Raw genomic sequence first — 21995 nt, 5'->3', positions numbered from 1 at the left:
AGAGCATCTTATTAAGCATATGTAGCAAAAGTAAATGCTTACTCTTCCTCCCAGCAAGAACACAGACATAACCTTGTGTGATATCACAATCTTGGCTTACGGATGTCAGAGAAAGCATGTGTTCCCCATATTTAATGTCATTGATTTGTTCAGCTTTAATCTTCTTAAACAAAGTGTTTTCCTTAGTAACGAGTTTTGAAAAGGTAACTGATACGGTATGCGAGTATTTGCGCCACACTCGAGTAGCTGAGTATTGGTTATCAATTGCATATTCATTAATAAAGATAAATGAAGCATACCAGTTATCGCCGGGATGATCAAGTGCAGGTTTCAAAAATCCATGAACTTTATTGAATGTGAACCAACCATTTTCATGGCGTGCTATACGTACCAAATGGCAAAATATCCGAATAAATGGCTCAATATTCCTTGCGTGACAATACATTTCAAAAATCAGAATCTTTCGAATTGATGCTGGTTCGAATTGACCAACGGCAACACCATAAAACTTGCAAACTTCTAAGAAGAATGGTGTAAATGGCAGACGTAAGCAAAAATTGAAAATTGAATGGCCATAAATAGCAACCTTGCCAGGGGGCGGTGAGCAGGCTCTGGCATTGATTGCAGGAATCACTGGTTCAACACCAGCTAATCTAGGAAAATGTTGCAGTAACTCGCCTAAATATTTCTCATTTACTCTGCTATGAATAGCTGAAACATCCTTTATGGCTGCCTGATGTGTGAAATCTAGTATATAAATTATCTCTGGAAATATGCCTGGTTAAAGATTACTACACACTTACGGGCAGTGTACCCGATCGTGTAATAGTATAAAAATGGTAATTCCAAATATCGTTCCAAGGACAGTATTAACGTGAGAATTAAGTTTGCAACTAAGAAAAGTAAACTAAGTTAAACTATGAAAATTGAAAGTACGAGATAGTTTGTTTTGCGGCTATTTAACGATTAGCCAAATCAAGATAGCTTTGAAAATAAAAGACAATATTTTTGGTTTTTAAGTTTAAATAAAAGAAATGCAGACTCGACAGAAAAATAAAGATATTTGAATTCAATGGATAAAAGAATGTTCGCCTAGATATCCTATTCGCAGTGTTGGATGATTTGTTATTAAGCACTAGTTCTATTAATCAATGCACGCAATTACAGAGTCGGTTTACCCAGAGTTCTCTTTTAGCAAACACATCAAACTAGGACTTATTGGCTTAGGGTTCCCTTTCACCAAAAACTATCTTTCGTTTGTGACTTAGTAACTAGCTAATTACAAGATTAAGATTCAATTGGTTACGCGTTCGCTCCACACAATTCACCCATGTTTTGCTTAATTACCATACCCGGTTTACCCCCTTGGTCCAGTAAGCACCCAATCGGTTAAGACAAATCAATTGGAAATTAGATCACTAAATTGAAACAGGGTTCCCTTTGTTCAAACAAGATTCACTAATCAACCTAGTATCAATAATTAACACCCACAAGAATGGTTCTTAATCAAAACTCATAATTAATCATGCATCAATCAATAAAACATTAAAGTATCATCCAAACACTTGCAAATATTCAATCTAGACAAACATTAAAGGTTTTAGCCTACAATCATGGCTGAAATCAAAATAGTAATCAAAAACATAGAAGAATTCATTGTTGATAACAAACGAATAAAACTAATTAAAGATTGAATCCTGAAGAACACACGAATCAAGACTTGATTCCGGAATGATTGGTACCTTAGAATGACCTTGAAGATCTCCAAAAATCACCTAAGTTCGTCAAAAAGTGGCTGGAATTCGTCAGGATACGATTATTCTTATTTAGGGTTAAATTCGGGCTTTTTATATGAGGAAATTCTGAACCCGGGCACAACCCCGCGCGGCGCGCCATCCTTCCCGCGCGGCGCGCCAATTGTCTGTGAGCTGACATTTGGTTCTTGAAAAGGCTCGAACTGTTTTTATAGTTAAATGGCGCGGCGCGCGCCTATTTGGAGCGGCGCTCCATTATCAGATTACTGAAACGAGCTGAAAATCATCATACTAACACCAAAACTCGAACCGAATCAAACCTTTTCACTTGTAAACAACGAAACACGTCCAAAACCATCAAATAACATCAAATTTAACCTTCTTGGTCTTGGAACTCAAACTTTCACAACTTTAACCGAAATAACTCCAAATCGTATCCAAAAGGACCAAAATGTACCCGATATCGCTAAGGAAAATGCATATGAAATACGCGATATCAAACAACCCCACACTAGAGTTTTGCTTGTCCTCAAGCAATGAAACTCGATAATAATCTTCTACAATAAAATAACGTCTTCAAGCAAATATGTAGAATCAAACGAACAAGAACCAAACAAGCAACTAGCGTGGGCACGATTTGGAGTAAATAACAACCATGGTTCCCACTTGCATTCCCCCGATGTAACTTCCCAAACCGCAAACAATATGTAACGGATATAGAAACCAAAAGTAATCTCGATAACGTACCATCATGATGAAGTAGAGAATCTCGAATCATAAGTCTTCAATAGCATCGGGAATCAAACGGGAACCAAGCACCAAAGATGTAACAATCGAACCATGTGTGCCAAGAGAACGTACGGGCTACCCCGCAATTGGTCAAGCCAAGCCTCCCACAGTACCTAACATCGCGAGATGTCGGTAGAAAATAATGTGCTTAGGAGGATACACATTACGTCCAGATATCATCGATGGTTATGAGGTAACCGTCTAATCCGTTAAGTCAACCATAAAGATTGAGGTTCATCAGGCTTAAAAGCTGATATCTTACCTTTCCGGAGGTTATCCACTGGAAATCTGATCAATCACTGACATTTTGTGTATCATGGTGCGCTTCCCATTTGGCTAGCAAATCTCCCTCATTGAGATAAGCTTCGACTACCAGTTTCCCTGTTTGATGTTGAGGCCTGGTAGATTTCCAGTCGATTTTAGCAATGACTTTTCAAGACTTTTCGTCACCCTACAACTGGTCTGGACTACAACTTCTGAAATGAATCAGCAAGTGTGTCGTTCGGGAGACTTGACTCCCTTTAGGATGGAATGGATTCATCCTGTATGGTCATAAAAGGTGGTCGAGCGCATACATTGTCCTTGTTAGGAGAAACAATGAAGACCGCCCTATAAAGTTTTCGATCTAACGTATGGCCCGGCTTCGACCACACGATCCAATCACCGTTCATACGGTTGACACCCGTTTTTGTACAAGTGACCTACGTATGAACTGAATGTTCATGTAGGATTTCACATTCAAAATAATGAACGTGTTTTGAAAGTTCAAGACTTTCTCCTCTAACAGTACCTCATCGTGAAATGATGGATAATGAAATGGCACGCTTAAGAGGCATACGTACCAAGTAGGACGGTCGGAAGACTTTACTTCCTTAAATGAGTGGATCTGAATCACTCGGAAGTGCCAATCTGTTTCAATTGACACCGGTTTTGAAAAATCCCGAAAACCTTCGGGTTCCATAGCTTTTGGCTATGGGTTGTGTTGTCTAAGCAAACACAAGCACGTAGCTATTGCTCCTGAAAAGGACAGCACTGGTGAAGCTCAAGGCTCCTCTTCCCACAGTATCACATCATTAAATGATGCAATAATAAAATGATATAGTTTCGGAAGTATGCTATACCAAGTAACCAAAAGTTTTTGATCTGGCACGTGATTCGGTCACAATCACGCTATGCAATCACCGCTCTCTCACGGTTTACACCCGTTTTGGTACAGGTGACCTACTATTTAGTTCCCCGAACCAGTAGGATTTCATGTTCAAAGGTAATGAACATGTGGAACAACTTTGGCTTCTTTAAACATCATGAAATAAAAATACCAAGCCATACTTAAACAAGGGTTTTGGTCGAATTTTTAACTACATTTTATATTTTTTTTTTCTTTTTCACTAACTAATTTTTCCAATTTTTTTTATTTTCCCCTAATTTTTCAATTTTTTTTTTTTTACGACCAAAACCCCGTGAAACGTCAAGTCTTTTAAATGTCAAAACCAAAATAATGATGATTCTATTAATAACCAACCCGAGAGATTTTACATCCCCCACCCCACACTTGAGATCAAGTAATGTCCCCATTATTTGAGATCAAAAATGGATTAAAATCAAAAGGGTAAGAAAAATAAAAACTTATCGAGCTTAACCACAGATCGTGGAATGACAGTGACAGATGGCGCTGAACTGACTGCCAGCATAAGAACATCGTCCATTCCCGATTCTCACACAAATATCATCACTCAAGTAGTTTTGCTGAACTTAATGCCAGACTTGAAAAACCGTTTCTCCAACACACCTAAGAAAAAGCAAAACACACCAAATACATAAATGGGAACAAGGTGGTACCACCCGGTACCGAAACGCCTTGCCCCTACTAAAGTCTCAAGTACATCATACGAAAAATAAAAATATCAAGTACAACCAAATCGAAACGGAAATAGTTTAAACAAATACAACAATAATACGTGCAACACATCAATCGCTTCCCGGCCAAAAATCTCTCAACGGGTCCCAAGTCACGCCATAAGTATCTTGGCACGCTTGATACGGGTCATAAGACGGATCCGGTCTCGGAGGCGTCACGGCGGTGTAGTCCGGAATAGTGGTTTGCGTAGGAATGTACGCATCCGGCACACGACGCATCTGCCGTTGGAGCTGCCTCTGATGAATTTCCCACTGATTGTGGGCCCGAATCCCTCGAACATCATACTCTATCCTGTCAACACGGTCGCCCAAATTACCAACCTCTGTCCGAACCTGACCCAAACTCGTGTTAAGCGACCCATAGTTACCCTGATGCCACGTCATCAACTCCTGATTATGACGGCGCTGTTCGTCATACATACGCTGATTATGCGCAACCTGATCATTATAAAAAGTACGACTATCTTGGAACTCGAGATGCAGCCCGTCAACACTATTCACCAACCCATTAAAAGCTTCCTCATCGGGAGTCCATACTCCCCGAACATTACCACTAGAACCCCCTGCTTCATACGTGGACCCAATACCACGTCCTCTACCTTGACCTTGACCTCGCTGTTGCTGTTGCTGTTGACCTTGACCCTGTGGTTGTTCATCATCCTCTACCAAAACCCAACCGTTCGGTCCTCGCCTAATAAAATCGGCTTTAGCGAAAAACAAAATGTTTGTTACCATTGCTTCGACCCCCGCGATAGTACACCTATCAGTAGGCACAGAAAATGCCTCAGCTATACGTGTCACAAAATGGCCCCCTAACAACGGGCGCTCGGGACGATTATCTTCACCGATTTCCTGAAACCAGGACCCCAACATAGTCGGCACATCAATTGCCTCTCTCGCTTTTATCTGCTGGAGGATCCAAAGATCCTTTCGTTTAATTTTGTTTGCATTTCTCCGGGCCATGAACATAGTAGCAATCATTTTAAAAAGAATACGGTCCACCGGACGTCGAAGATTAGACTGAATGCTTCTACTAGAACTGAACGCCCTAACCCCCGGATTAATAATCGTTGACCAATACTCACTTTCACTAAACTCGCCGTCACCGAAAACCCGGCACCCCAACAAATGGTACTGTAAATCTATATCATCATTTAACTCGGGGTACAAACCCAACGCCCGAGCTAACTCAACCTTACTCATTCGACGGTCCGCCCCGCCAAGCCTAAATGTCAAAAAGTCCGAATCACGAGGGGCAACTCGGGGCCGACAACTTACGGTCGAAAAGAACTCGACAGTCAATTGCTCATAAACATCTTCGTTAATCTCAAACAAACGCTCATACGGTCTCAACTCATTACCGCTATAAGTAACCCATAAGTAACCACGCAATTCTCGATAAGCATGAACACTTTCATTTCGAAGTTGCGTCCAATCCAAGTAGTAGGTTTGCTCAATCGGACGAGCAAGATTGATGTTAAACCTTTGTTCCAAATCCTCAATATTACCAACTTGGGTCAACCACAATTCAGGGTTGTTCGGTGGTTGCTGTGGTTGGTTACCTCTTGTTCTCTACATTCATGAAACAAGTAAGAAAACAAACACAAAACTCAAAAGTTAGTGTTAGTCATCATAATAAGCACCAAACACCTTTACAATCAATCCTTGTTTCATGCTAAATCACTTTCAAATACAATAACCATTTAAACCAATAACTCTTTTGAAAACTTTTCAAAAACTAACTCTCAACCAAATCACATTATCCATAAACAAATAATTCATAACCTTATTCATCAAACAACATAACCAAAACACGACCAACATGATTACTTATAACTCCTTTAGATTCCAAAAATACAATCAACTTCATCATGTTAGCAACTTTTATCAAATTCAACAACCATTAAACAAAAGCTTTATCTCAATTAAAATCATATGTTTAATCATCACTAGCATGGCATATCACATAATTGGAACAATGTAGCATAAGTCATTCAAAACAAAGTGACCCGCCCATATGGACACTACCCCACACTAGTTCAAAAACATATGAACAATTCAAAGAACATCACACTTTTAAGCAATAAACCCCTTTTTACTTACAAAATTCGGACCTTTACCCCTACAAACCCTAGGTTCATGTTAAACTTCTAAAAACACCAACTTTAGCATAAAATCAAAGCATATAAACAATATCTAACAAAAACCCATGACTAATTGAATCATATAACCCAAATTAAAGCAACCCCACACTAATTCATCAAGACAATTAAGAATTAAACAAGCAATTAACATATAATAAGATGAAATTAGTAAAGAAAGGAACAAATTCGGACCTTCTTAGGTGCCATTCTTGAAAGATTAAGGTTACTTGAAACAAGAAATTAAACTTTGTAGAATTAGGGTTTTGAAAGATCAAAGGATTTGTAGGTGTTTAAGAGATGTAAGAATGAAAATAATTGAAGTAAAAAGGACTAAATACAGCTGGTCACCCGTTTCTAAATTGTGTGGATGTAAAAATTCGGATTGACTTTAAATAAACACCCAAAAACAGCTGGCTGACAGGGTTCCGCGCGGCGCTCCAAAAGCTCGCGCGGCGCGCAGTTTGATCGCGCGGGGCTCCAAAGAGTTGCGCGGCGCGCCGAATAACTAAAAATTTATGCCGAGCTGTTTTCAGAAACTGGTACTTCAGATATACTCAAGTGGCGCGGCGCGCCCCTTATTGGAGCGGCGCTCCACTTACTGTATCATCAAAAATCCGCATTTTTAAGCAATAAAACCCAATTCTCTCACCATAATATCACCAAACTATCCCCAATAAAAACCAAACATGATCGTATTGCACATATTATCAAACTAGCACCAAAAATATACAAACTTTACAACAACGTGAACCTTATTTAACGAGTCGTTCACACGACTCGTCCCCAACTTCAAGTGGCGTTGGTGTCGGGTTCAACGTGAACCTCGTCATCAATCACTAACGGACCATCAAAATACTTCTTCACACGATGTCCGTTAACCTTAAAGGTAATACCATTCGCATTTTTTAACTCAATCGTACCGTATGGGTACACCTTAACAACCTCAAATGGTCCCGTCCACCGGGACTTGAGTTTTCCCGGTAAAAGCTTTAATCTAGAGTTAAACAAAAGCACTCGGTCGCCTTCGTTAAACTCTTTTGGACCCTTTAACTTCCTATCATGCCATTGCTTGGTTTTCTCTTTATAAATCAACGAATTCTCGTACGCATCTAGGCGTAATTCACCAAGTTCATTCAATTGCCCCGCCCTTAGGCGTCCGGCTTCCTTCAAATCTAAATTGCACTTTTGAAGTGCCCACATAGCTTTATGCTCAATCTCCAATGGGAGATGGCACGCTTTCCCATAAACCAACCGATAAGGAGTGGTACCAAGTGGCGTTTTGAAGGCGGTTCTAAACGCCCACAAAGCTTCATCGAGCTTATTTGCCCACTCCTTCGGATTCGAACCCACAGTTTTCTCAAGAATACTTTTAAGAGCTCGATTGGTATTCTCAACTTGTCCGCTCGTTTGGGGATGGTATGAAGTAGAAACTTTATGGAGAACTCCATATCGCTTCAATACCTTCTCCATTTGAGCGTTACAAAAATGAGTACCCCTATCGCTAATTAAAGCTTTAGGAGTTCCAAATCGAGAGAATAAACGCTTAAGGAACGAAATCACTACTCGTGCATCATTTGTGGGTAAAGCTTGCGCTTCGGCCCATTTAGACACGTAGTCAATGGCAACGAGTATGTAACTATAATTCTGAGATTTCGGAAATGGCCCCATAAAGTCAATTCCCCAAACGTCAAATACTTCACAAACTTGGATGCTTTGTTGAGGCATCTCATCACGTTTGGTGACTTTACCGGCCCTTTGGCACGAATCACATGACTTACAAACCAGGTGGGCATCTTTGAAGATTGTCGGCCAATAAAAGCCGGCATCATAGACTTTACGCCCCGTAATTTGGGGTCCAAAATGCCCACCGGTAGGCCCACTATGGCACTCGGTCAAAATACGCATACACTCATCACCGGAAACGCACCGGCGGATAACTCCATCGGGACAACAACGAAAAAGATAGGGATACTCCCAGAAATAGTACTTAAGGTCACTGAAAAATTTCTTCCTCTTTTGATGTGACCACCCTTTCTCCAAGAATCTCCCAACGAGATAATTAGCAATGTCCACGTACCACGGCTCATCAACCTTATCCACCTTCATGAGATATTCGCCGGGAAAATCATCATGAATGGTAGTCTCATCGAGAACCTCACGGGAGGGGTTCTCGAGACGGGAAAGGTGATCGGCCGCCAAGTTTTCAGCACCCTTTTTATCCCGGATCTCCACATCAAATTCTTGCAAAAGCAAGATCCATCTAAGAAGTCGTGGTTTTGCATCCGGTTTAGCAAAAAGGTACTTTAGAGCAGAATGGTCCGTAAAGACAATAGTCTTAGATAAGACTAAGTAGGACCGGAACTTATCAAACGAAAAGACCACCGCAAGGAGCTCTTTTTCAGTGGTAGTATAATTTAATTGCGCTCCTTGCAAGGTCTTGCTTGCATAGTAGATGGGTCGGAAATGCTTCTCGACCCTTTGACCCAAAACTGAGCCAACAGCGAAATCAGATGCATCGCACATAAGCTCGAACGGAAGGGACCAATTCGGAGCAATTATGATTGGCGCATTGATGAGTTTCTCCTTCAAAAGCTCGAATGCCTTTTGGCATTCGTCGGAGAATTTCCACGGGGTGTCCTTTTCAAGGAGTTTATTCATCGGGTTGGCAATCTTAGAAAAATCTTTAATGAATCGCCGGTAAAAACCGGCGTGCCCGAGAAAACTCCTAACACCCTTAACATCGGTAGGGGGTGGAAGGTTCTTAATAGCGGTAACCTTTGCGGGATCCACCTCTATACCGTTTTTAGAAATCTTGTGCCCGAGAACGATGCCCCCTTGAACCATGAAATGGCACTTCTCCCAGTTGAGCACAAGATTAGATTTTTCGCACCTGACCAACATCCGTTCTAAATTAAGAAGGCATGAATCGAAAGTGTCACCGAAGACCGAGAAGTCATCCATGAACACCTCCATGCAATCTTCTATCATGTCATGGAATATGGCCATCATGCACCTTTGAAAAGTGGCCGGAGCATTGCAAAGGCCAAAGGGCATGCGTCGATAAGAAAACGTGCCATACGGGCACGTGAAAGTAGACTTCTCTTGGTCCTCGGGCGAGATAGGAATTTGAAAATACCCCGAGAAACCATCGAGAAAGCAATAGAAACTGTTTCCCGCCAACCTCTCTAGCATTTGATCCATGAAAGGTAGCGGGAAGTGGTCTTTACGTGTGGCGTCGTTCAACTTACGGTAGTCGATACAAACACGCCACCCCGTGACAGTCCGGGTGGAAATTAACTCATTTTTATCATTGGTGGTAACAGTCATACCACCTTTCTTAGGTACACAGTGTACCGGGCTAATCCATGGACTGTCAGAAATCGGGTAAATCAGACCTGCATCAAGGAGCTTTATGATCTCTTTCTTCACGACATCTTGCATGTGCGGGTTCAACCTCCTTTGGCGTTGCACCACAGGTTTGGAGTTATCCTCCATTAGAATTTTGTGGGTGCAATAGGAGGGACTAATACCCTTAATGTCGTGAATCTTCCATGCAATGGCCGGTTTATGGGCCTTTAGCATGGTTACAAGCTCAGTTTTCTGACCTGCTGAAAGAGAAGAAGAAATAATTACCGGAAGCTTAGATTCCTCATGCAAGTAAGCGTATTCCAAATGATCTGGAAGTGGCTTCAATTCAAGCTCGGGAGGTTCTTCAATTGAAGACTTGCTCCGGTAATTTGAATCACGTTCGAGTTCTTTGAACTCCTCTTCAGTCGGCTCATAGCCGTTTTCCATCAAGGTGGTTAAAATATCCACCTCCTCAACCTGCACATCCTCATCAATCTCAACCATTGAGCATTCTCCTGAACCCTGTAACTCTGGGAATTCCTGCAAAAACTCAGACTGGACATTCACAGTGTTAAGAAAATAACATGTATCATCAGTGTAGCCAGGGTATTTCAAAGCATGGTCGATTGAGAATGTTGCACTCAAATCATCTATCCTAAGGGTCAGCTTTTGGCCATACACATCAATCATACACCTAGCAGTATTTAAGAATGGCCGACCCAAAATTAGTGGAATCCTTTCATCCACTTCCATATCCAAAACCACAAAATCCGCCGGAAAAACTAACGACCCGGTCTTCACTAGCATATTCTCTATGATTCCACGAGGGAATTTAATAGAGCGGTCGGCTAGCTGCACAGCCATACGCGTGGGTTTCAACTCCCCGGGGTCTAGCTTTAAGTAAATAGAATAAGGCATTAAATTAATGCTAGCCCCCAAATCCGCCAAAGCCCTCATACAGTCTAGATTACCAAGTAAACAAGGAATGGTAAAACTTCCAGGATCCTCAAGCTTCTCGGGAAGCTTGTTTGCAACTACCGCTGAGCATGCGGCATTCAACCTGACTGAAGACACGTTCTCCAGTTTCTGCCTGTTAGTCAGCAAATCCTTAAGAAACCTCGCATACTTAGGTATACCTGCAATAACATCAATAAAAGGCATATTTATGTTAACTTTTTTAATCAAGTCCATGAACTTGGACTTTTCGGCCTCTAGCTTCTCCAAACGCTGTTTCCTCGGGAATGGGAGCGGTGGTTGATACTCTCTAACTACCGGTTTAGCAGCAGCAGTAACCGGTTCCTTAACAACTTTTTCAACCACCTGTTCCGGCTCCTTTTCCCTTGCCGGTTCACTTTCAACAACCGGCTCACTATCATTAACTAACGGTACCCTCAAATCATACTCGTCGGGCTTCCTCGGTGGATAATATGTTAAACCACTTCGGGTGGTGATAGCATTAACATGCCCGTTTTTCGGGTTAGTATCCGTCTTGCTCGGTAACTCTCCCGGCTTCCTCTCACTACTCTTATTAGCAAGTTGACCAATCTGCTGTTCAAGATTATGAATAGCTGCTTGCTGATTTCGAAACATTTGGTCATTCTTTTCATTATTCTGAGTAACGGTAGTGACAAGTTGAGTCTGAGATATCACTAACTTCTCGATCATAGCCTCAAGGTTGGACTTTTTCTCTTCGACCTGTGGTTTCTGAAAATAACCGGGAGCTTGCTGCTGAAAACCTCCACTAGAACCCGGTTGGAACCTCGAACCCTGATTACCTTGCGGATTATAAGGATTATTGAAATTCCTATTAAACTGAGCACGTCCCTGAAACTGATTGTTATTCTGCTGACTAATATAGTTGACCTCTTCTTTCTGATTCATAGTCAAACCCGCATCACAATCTTTGCCCAGATGCAAACCTCCACAGTATTCACAACCAACCTTCATACCATGAATATCCTTGTTCATCTTCTCCAAATTCCTACCAAACGAATCCAACTTAGCACTGATAGACCCAAAATCATCATAAGCACCTGTACCTGTAGTCTCTGTTCTCTTAACTGAAGCTGAAGGGTAAGATTCATGATCCTGATGCCACTCATGAGAATAAGCAGCTTGCTTTTCAATGATCTCTAACGCCTCTTCTTCAGTCTTATCCATTAACGTACCACCTGCAGCTTGATCAATACTCTGACGCGTAGGAATATCACAACCTTTGTAGAAAATCTGAACCTTCTGTAAATCATTCAACCCGTGTTGCGGGCACGAGCGTAACAAAGTAGCAAAACGGTCCCAAGCATCAAACAATGTCTCACTGCTCTTTTGTCTAAATTGAGAAATATCTGCTTGAAGTCGAGCAGCTCGAGATGCAGGGAAAAACTTCGACAAAAACTTATCCTCCAAAGTCTCCCAAGATCTAATCGTACCCTCAGGTTGCTTGTCTAACCATCGCTTAGCTTCTCCCTTAAGAGTCCAAGGGAAAAGTCTTGTCTTAATTGAAGTGTCGGCAACCTCATGTAGCTTAAACAAGTTACAAACATCATTAAAATTACGAAGATGCTCGTTAGCATCCTCGGTATCTTTGCCATAGAATCGGCAATCAGAAGAAATCAAATTCAGGATCGGCCCTGTAATTTGAAAAGGCTGAGTAATATTCGGTTGAGTAATCGAATTGCCTTGGCCTCCTCGGGTGGCCTTTAACTTTTCAGCCATAGTCTGAGGACGGGGTGCTTCTCCTTCGGCCATTTCTTCAGTTTCTGTAGTATCAGACGAAGCGTAAGAGTCTTCTTCGTTAAAAATTTCAGGTGGTGTCTCGGGCACCACAGTCTCAGAAGTACTACCCAAATTAACGTAAGTATCACCCGATAAAACTGATGAATCCACTGTTAACTTTTGCTTCTGACTTAAAGCTTTAAACAACTCTCTTTCAGGCTCGTCAAATGGTTTAACAATTGGAGAATCTGAAGAACGCGTATGTTGCATGCACTACCTGTAACTGCAAGAACACAGCTAATAAACCGATTAAACGCACCGACTCAATTAGAATTAAATTAAACTAAACAGTTAAAATTAACTAAAAACAAACTTAATTTTCAAACTTAATTTTCAACACAACTGTACCCGGCAGCGGCGCCAAAAAAACTTGATGTGTGAAATCTAGTATATAAATTATCTCTGGAAATATGCCTGGTTAAAGATTACTACACACTTACGGGCAGTGTACCCGATCGTGTAATAGTATAAAAATGGTAATTCCAAATATCGTTCCAAGGACAGTATTAACGTGAGAATTAAGTTTGCAACTAAGAAAAGTAAACTAAGTTAAACTATGAAAATTGAAAGTACGAGATAGTTTGTTTTGCGGCTATTTAACGATTAGCCAAATCAAGATAGCTTTGAAAATAAAAGACAATATTTTTGGTTTTTAAGTTTAAATAAAAGAAATGCAGACTCGACAGAAAAATAAAGATATTTGAATTCAATGGATAAAAGAATGTTCGCCTAGATATCCTATTCGCAGTGTTGGATGATTTGTTATTAAGCACTAGTTCTATTAATCAATGCACGCAATTACAGAGTCGGTTTACCCAGAGTTCTCTTTTAGCAAACACATCAAACTAGGACTTATTGGCTTAGGGTTCCCTTTCACCAAAAACTATCTTTCGTTTGTGACTTAGTAACTAGCTAATTACAAGATTAAGATTCAATTGGTTACGCGTTCGCTCCACACAATTCACCCCTGTTTTGCTTAATTACCATACCCGGTTTACCCCCTTGGTCCAGTAAGCACCCAATCGGTTAAGACAAATCAATTGGAAATTAGATCACTAAATTGAAACAGGGTTCCCTTTGTTCAAACAAGATTCACTAATCAACCTAGTATCAATAATTAACACCCACAAGAATGGTTCTTAATCAAAACTCATAATTAATCATGCATCAATCAATAAAACATTAAAGTATCATCCAAACACTTGCAAATATTCAATCTAGACAAACATTAAAGGTTTTAGCCTACAATCATGGCTGAAATCAAAATAGTAATCAAAAACATAGAAGAATTCATTGTTGATAACAAACGAATAAAACTAATTAAAGATTGAATCCTGAAGAACACACGAATCAAGACTTGATTCCGGAATGATTGGTACCTTAGAATGACCTTGAAGATCTCCAAAAATCACCTAAGTTCGTCAAAAAGTGGCTGGAATTCGTCAGGATACGATTATTCTTATTTAGGGTTAAATTCGGGCTTTTTATATGAGGAAATTCTGAACCCGGGCACAACCCCGCGCGGCGCGCCATCCTTCCCGCGCGGCGCGCCAATTGTCTGTGAGCTGACATTTGGTTCTTGAAAAGGCTCGAACTGTTTTTATAGTTAAATGGCGCGGCGCGCGCCTATTTGGAGCGGCGCTCCATTATCAGATTACTGAAACGAGCTGAAAATCATCATACTAACACCAAAACTCGAACCGAATCAAACCTTTTCACTTGTAAACAACGAAACACGTCCAAAACCATCAAATAACATCAAATTTAACCTTCTTGGTCTTGGAACTCAAACTTTCACAACTTTAACCGAAATAACTCCAAATCGTATCCAAAAGGACCAAAATGTACCCGATATCGCTAAGGAAAATGCATATGAAATACGCGATATCACTGCCATTAATGTTCTAATGAAACAGGAGGTAAAGAAGGTATTGATGGAAGAAGATGAACACTGTAGAAGGAAGTTGTAAAAGTAAATGATCGGTTAGGGTTTATGGTGGTTAAAAAGCAAAAAGATATAACAGCTGTAATCAGTGGTGATTTTGGGGGTTTTGTTTTCAGCCGCACACGTGTAAGGACAAGATAAAAAGGCGAGTACATCGAAAAGCCTTTTTACAGCTAGAGGCGCGTGCGGTATTATAGCTGTACAAAAAGCAATCATCAATATGTCAGTAAAATTCGCATATCATTTAATGCCTGTGATGTGCTCCCCGATGCAAAAGGAAAACGTGAAGACTTGGTTGGCATGCGTTATTCCAAGTTTAACAACTTAATCAATTTTCAAATGCTTAAGTCATTAAACTGGGGGGACTTAATGGTGTATCCTATCGTATACACGCATAAAAGGCGTAATGGTTGCATAAAAGTAGCATCAGGAAGGCTGGAAACAACAGTTCTGTGAAGTTGTCCGTCCAGCGTTCTCCGCTGTACAGGCTGCTCCGTCATGCGTAAGCCCTGAAGGCCGCCTAGCGCGTAAGCCCTGGCCGGAGAACGCCACCTTCAGCATAAATTTCGGATCACGAATAACAGAACGTATCATCATTTGACACGTGTCCCCGAGCAATCTGGTGGATCTGACACTATAAATAGAAACCTTGGGTCGTCATTTTACAGAGTTCAGTCATTCTGACAACTTTGAGAGCTGAGACTTTACTTCTCTCTCTCTTTCTCTACTTTCTCTCACTAAAAGTCATCCGGCTAGCACTTTTACGCTCTACGGATGACAGATTGATTAAGCCACCCCACAAGTTTCTACACTTGTGAACCGGGTCTGCAGGGATTATTTTCCAAGGGTAAACATCAATCGGCAACACTCCGCCCTCCTAAAGCCAGGCTACTTCTAGTATTGAGTTGACACACTAAGCCTTACCTCATAAGGAAATAGGTGTTAACAAAAAGCAAAAGAAAAAGTGGTTCAAGGTGCTGAAATGGAAGAGTTCGGCGTGTTCATAAGAGACATTTGAGTCCTTTAGATCGGTTTCATGTTTCGTAGCAAGATTTTGAATCCGTAGTTCGTCGTATTTGTTATATTTAGTTTTGGTTTTGTTTCGGTTTAGGTTAGATGAGGCTCGGTATAGATAATTCGTACGTTAACCGCTTTCTAGGTACGAGCCTTATCGGGGTCCTCTCTTGTATTCCTTGTTAAACTTGTTATCTTTTCAAAAACGTTTTCTGTTTTTATAATAGTTCTCGTTACTTAAAAAAAAAAAAAAAAAAAAAAAAAAAAAAAAAAAAAAGGTTATCCACTAGAATGGGAAAAAACTTTTCAAAGGGTTTTTTTACATAAAAAAAAAACCTCAAAATCACCATCACTACCATGTAGACTAAACGACCTTGAAAAAAATGAAATTGCATCATTGAGCCCATTTGATATGCCCTAAGCACAATCATGTATGCCCTAAGCACAATGACGTATAATTTGATATGCCCTAAGCCCCTAAGCACAATCATGTATAATTGATATGCCCTAAGCACAATTATGTATGCCGCAAGCACAATCACCATCATCAAATAGGAAAAAGATTTTCAGAGGGTTTTTTTTTTCAAAAAAAAAGATAATCTCCCATTCGATATGCCCTAAGCACAATCATGTATAATTTGAACAAACTTGAAAGAATTCAAGCCTGTAATAATTTAACTTACAAACAAATACATTTATCTTAGGGTGTAAAAGATCCGAGAAGCTAGGCTCGAGCTTAGTTTGAATTCAAAGAGCTCAAGATCGAGCATGAACTCGGCTCGTTTCGAGCTTAATATAATAAACTCGAACTCGGCTTATACAAGATCGATTGAGGCTTGATCGTGGCTTGGAATCGAGCTTAGCTCGAGTAGCTCGACTCATTTACACCCCTATTTATCTATCACATATAATCCTTCAAAACACTTCAAACAGTTTGAAGAATCTTATAAACTACACACTCGCCAACTCGATTAATAAAACAACCCAATTTCTTATGTCTAATAGTACACGTTCAATACAGTTCAATTTAGAACGGTGGAACAAACTACCTAATTGTCCTGCCTCCAAAATATTTAACTGCAGCTGTAAACTACTTAAAAATTTAGAGTCCAAATACAAAATTATGTCTTAGAGAAACTCAATTAAAGCCTAAACCATAGTAAGAGTGCCAAATAGAGAGATCTCAAACACTATTAGTCTCGGAAATTTTCATATGAAAATGAAAAAACCATAAAACTTGCTAATAATGTGCTTTAATCACACGTATTCATAGAGCTATCATTAGTAAAGGCAATCTACATGTGACCTAACTCAATTAGAGTAGATAAATTAATCCTAATTTCGATTTAGCTCTACTAAATAGCTATAGCAATACCTGGATTAATAAAAATACATGAAAATAAGGATGCATACCTTCATGAACACAATCGACTCGCTCGTTGCTAATATTCAATTTCTCAGCATCATTATGATTATTCGATTCGTTATACTTTACTTCGTGTTCAGATTTTAATTCTTCACCGTTCAAATTGCTTATGTCATCGCCGTCATCGTCGGAGATTATCACGACGGATTCTAGTTTTTCTACTTCGACAAGATTAACTTCGTCGTCGTCGTCGTCGGAGATTAGCACGACGGACTGTAGTTGTATCTCATCAAGTACGTTTTGTTCTTCGTCATCGGAGATTAACACAATCGCAGGCTCCATCACCGGCAAACGCGATGCAACCCTAGCTGTCCGAAGATTTAGGGGAATTATTGTTATCAAGATACTGCGGATTATTAGTATTTTATTCTCGAAAATATATGTAAAATAAGGAAAGAGGAAATAGTTAGCCGCCCGCAAAGTAAGACAACCGAGTTCGGAACAACTCTGCCAATCTTTTTTGTCATAAAAATTATATTATATTTATATCTCTATTATTTATTATTTATTATTAATTATTAATTATTATTATTATTATTATTATTATTATTATTATTATTATTATTATTATGGAAATGGAAATTATATTAACTTAAAAGTTTTAAAACTTACAAAAAATTAGTGGGAAGCCTAGAGACAATCTGGGCCCCCACACCTCTAGCAATAGCAAAACCTATCCTAGTAAAAATATGAGCAGCAGCACCGGCACCAACATCTTGCGCCATCGAAATCTTCTGAACCCGCTTTAGCAAAGAAACAGCCTCCTTCTCTAATTCCCCAAGCGAAGAAAATGAGAAAGGAATGAAACCATAACCAATCGCCTGACAGCTAGATTCGTACTTGTCCCGCTTCCGACGAGCCGCATCAACCACAGCACGTCCAGGGACGAAGTTAGAAAGCCCAGACTGTGTCAAAGGAGAAGACCCTGTCAGGTCAACACAAACATCACGACCACGATCCCAGGAAAAAAGTAACACATCTGCAGGTCTGAGGGCCCTGTCGTTCCCTCCAGACAACCCAATGTCAACCTCCTTTCTCGCTGAAATCCCAGATCGATAACAAACATCAACAAGGGAATCCCGAACAACATTATGTCGATGCTTAATACCCACCATACCAGCACAAGACACCGCGTGATCCCCGAAAATATCCCCATGAAAAACCCGTGAACAGGCAGAGCATGCCGTCGAGACAGAGAACAAAGGAACACCCAACCGGTAACACAACACACATCGGTAAGTCTTTGCGTTCATCGTCTGACCCAACCCCAAAATAGGGACTGCCCTTAGCCAAGCAGAGGTGTGATCCCCCTGTTGTGATTTCCACAATGCCGATTGTCGTGGAGATAAGGAAAAAGTGGATTCTGCAGAAGCGGTAACCTTTGTGAAATAAACATCTGCCAATTTCTTCATGAGTATTGGGGCAGCGACCTCACTCTGATTACCCAAAAAATCAAACCCAACCGTTTGATTAAACAGACCCAAAGCATCTTCGAAAGCACGACCAAGACCAACAATACCAGCATGTCGTAGGAGCTTGGTCTGCAACCCAGCAGACTGTAATCGAGATGCAAGGAAAGCATAATGACGAACATCTCCCGCAGAATAAACACCAAGCCCTCCAAATGCAAATGGCAAGGTGGCAAGCCGCCACTGCCAATCACCAAACCCAGGCCCTGAAGCAGTAACAATACGCTCCAAGGAAGATCGAAGGGCTCCATCGAAAGCGCGTTGAGCCGCCTCAAATATACTAGGAGGACAAGTACGCAAGGAAAAGTAGAGTTTAGAAACTCCAGTACATGCCCTAAGCAACAACAACTCACACTGAGGATCATCAAGCTTAGCAACCTTATCCATAAGCGCAATGGACTTGGTCACCCTTTGCATCACAAGATCACCAATAAACCCAGGATCGGAACTAGCGGGTGCCCCAAGCAACTTAACACCATTTAAAGGTCGAGCAATATTAGGAGGAAAGACACCTACGAGCCTGCTGCGAGGGTCCTCCGTAGGCCAGAAAATTTCAGTTTTTTCAACGTTGAGATGTAGCCCAAAACGAGGCCCGTCCTCCATAATCAAATCCAAAACCTTCCCCACCACCAAAGTGTCCCCAATAATAGTGCCATCATCCAAATATCACGCCTGAAGACATACCTCAAAATTATCTCTGATTTTAGAAACCAAGGGTTGTAAGACCAAAGCAAAAAGTAGCGGACCAAGGGGATCACCCTGTTGCACCCCCTGAGAAGACCATAAGGTGTGGTCCCCATAATACAATCTGGCTGGATTAGAGTAGCAAAATTCAACCCACTGAGAAATGCTCGGACAAAGGCGACGAACTTCACATAACATGACCGTACGATCAACTAGATTGAATGCATTCTGAAAATCAACTAATAACATCGAAAGGCCAACATCAGAACCACGATCCTCAATCAACCGATTCACAGCATGAAGAATGGCCTCACCACCTGAAGAAACACCAACACCAAATTGAAGACCATCGAAGTAACTTCCCAATGACTGGCCAACCATAGCAGCGCCAACCTTCGAAACAAGACGTCGCCAAACAGTACCCACAGCTATAGGACGAATACCACCACCGGGCTTGACAAGTGGTGTGAGGGGAGCACTAGCTATATACTCTCCTAATTCCATAGGGCACCTTCCAGCTAGAAAGAGATTAACCACCCCGGTAATTGAGTCAACCAACTCATCTGAGACTGCCACAGCAGCACCACTCAAGCAATCCATAAGGTGTTGAGCACGCAAACCATCCCTACCACATGATGTGCCACGAGGAAAACTTTTAATCTGACCCAAAACAACAGTAGAAGTCGTAACGAGATGAATGTGATCAACCGGCATATCAGGCAATGATGGAGCTATAGAGGAAGGGTGCTTAGACTGTAAATCCGCAAGTGTGGCATCATTATAAGGAGCAACGCCTGATGAAGAAAGAACACGAGCTGCAGCGGTGTAATGGCCATCACAAATCTTCCTACGACACTGTTTGATATTACGCTGTTCCAAATCAAGGCCCTCATCATCAACCACTGACAAAATAGGAGAATCCTCTGCCAAAGACTCTCTCACAAGCTGTAAACTACCACCCGCTGTCCCCCAAGAGCGAATAGCACTGGAAATATTCTCTTCCTGATGCCGACGCTTTATCGAAGACCGAGACTCACGACTACTCCGTGGCCGAAAGGTTTTAAGGGTACAAAGGGGTAACACCAACAAAGAGACCCAAGTAGAAATGTCATCAGGCTTAGAGATCACCTTATCAAGAGCACCTTTCAAAACCCGAGAAAACCCCAAACGACACTTGGGAGGGATAGACTTAACCGTGCGAAACCCCTTAGAGAACAAACGATCAAGGAGAGCCACGTCAAAACCATCGTTATGATCTCGCACCGAACCATCCACAAGACTAAGTCGAGCAGGAGAAGAGGGAGCTTGTGGCTTGGTGAAATTATGAAGCACAAAACGAACAACACCATTTCCCTCATCGGGGGGCGGCACATCCGGGCCCCTACCATGACGGCACTTAGCACGTATCGTGTGTGTTTTGTAGCAAACACCACATAACCAAATCCCCATACGTCTAAAAGTAACATCAGCCTCAGTATAAACAGCCAAATTAGAAGTAAGAGAATGTCGAGTGATATCTCGCGCATCGATACAACAATGACGATCAAGAAGATGCTTGATAAGAGAACTTCTTACAAGCCCATTTCCACTCCCATTTTGACAGCCACTAAGACCCACAAAGGGACAATGAAACTTCACAGCGGCATGCGACATAGCTACACGCAACTTTCAATAAATTTCACTGGAGCAATTCATCGAACCCCAAAAAAGGATGAGCCATCACATACTTGATAGACAAGCCGAGAATGTACAACAACTCAGTACTAGGCAATTCTAGCGACAAAGAATCATTGAACAAAACTCATTTAGAGATGGACACAAATTTTAGGAACCGAAATGAATATATTAATGATGCATCCACGTGCAAACTCACTGATTTCTATCAATTAGAAAATGATTGATGCTTATTGATGCTCACAAAACATGACAGTGGTTGCTTGTGGTTTAAGACCAAGTAATTAATCAACAAGCTCTTCAAAGTCTATGAGACAAAAACACAAACAGTTGGTGGGCACTTTGAAAAAAGGAAAGTGTAAATCAACAATTACTGATTCTTTCCATTTTTCTTCAATGATTTGCACGTGATTAGAGTAAACGATATCACCACTTGCATATAAACACAAATACAAATGAATTATATGCTAACATACTCGAAAGGTTTATAAACAATTGGCAACCCAACCACCGGACAGCATGAAAAAATTAGTGAACACTGAAGTTAATATAAGGGCAAGGAAAACAAGGAATGCGCCGGTTTTGATCAAGAAACAACAGTTGCCTAAAGAAAATGCAACTGTCAAGAGCAAGGGTTCTTATTATTATTATTATTATTATTATTATTACTACCCCTACATATACCCCTACATACTAAATGTCATGGAGTTTTTTTCCGTTTAATGTCATGGAGTTTTTTTCCGTTTCATTTATAACACGATGTCGTTTTGAGTTTGCGCTCACACTACAAATAGCCCCCAACTTTCACACAAATTACACATCAACCCCTCAACTTCACACTTTCTCAGAGGTAAAAAATATAAATTTATAATTTTATTAAAATAAAAAAAACTTACTCCACCCAAATTTGTAACGGGCCCCATCTTCTCCCTCGGTGCGAGTTAAATTTTTTCAAGGCCACCGTTCAACTCGAAAAAATCTCACGAACCCAACGGGACTAACTATATGCAAAACGGACACCGTTAAAAAAACACTAAATAACGGGCCCTATATTCACGC

General features: G+C 40.9%; 1 protein-coding gene across 4 annotated transcripts in view; it reads right to left on the bottom strand.

The window, feature by feature from the left end:
- Nucleotides 1–17509, bottom strand: part of LOC139867035 (uncharacterized) — a 30215-nt gene extending 12706 nt beyond the window's left edge. Inside the window, exon 1 of one of the 4 annotated variants that reach the window (XM_071855347.1) lies at nt 17097–17509. In XM_071855347.1, coding sequence (XP_071711448.1) covers nt 17097–17391 — 295 coding nt within the window. In that variant the 5' untranslated portion in view covers nt 17392–17509. Of the gene's footprint in view, nt 1–2501; nt 3594–17096 lie in introns of those variants that run through there. The other 3 variants (XM_071855349.1, XM_071855348.1, XM_071855350.1) reach the window with 3 other exon arrangements.
- Between the last annotated feature and the right edge of the window lie 4486 nt (nt 17510–21995).

The sequence above is a fragment of the Rutidosis leptorrhynchoides genome, chromosome 9 (assembly GCF_046630445.1).
Source record: "Rutidosis leptorrhynchoides isolate AG116_Rl617_1_P2 chromosome 9, CSIRO_AGI_Rlap_v1, whole genome shotgun sequence".
Classification (NCBI taxonomy): domain Eukaryota; kingdom Viridiplantae; phylum Streptophyta; class Magnoliopsida; order Asterales; family Asteraceae; genus Rutidosis; species Rutidosis leptorrhynchoides.
Note: the sequence above shows the minus strand (reverse complement) of the source record. Positions and strands in the feature narration are given on the sequence as shown.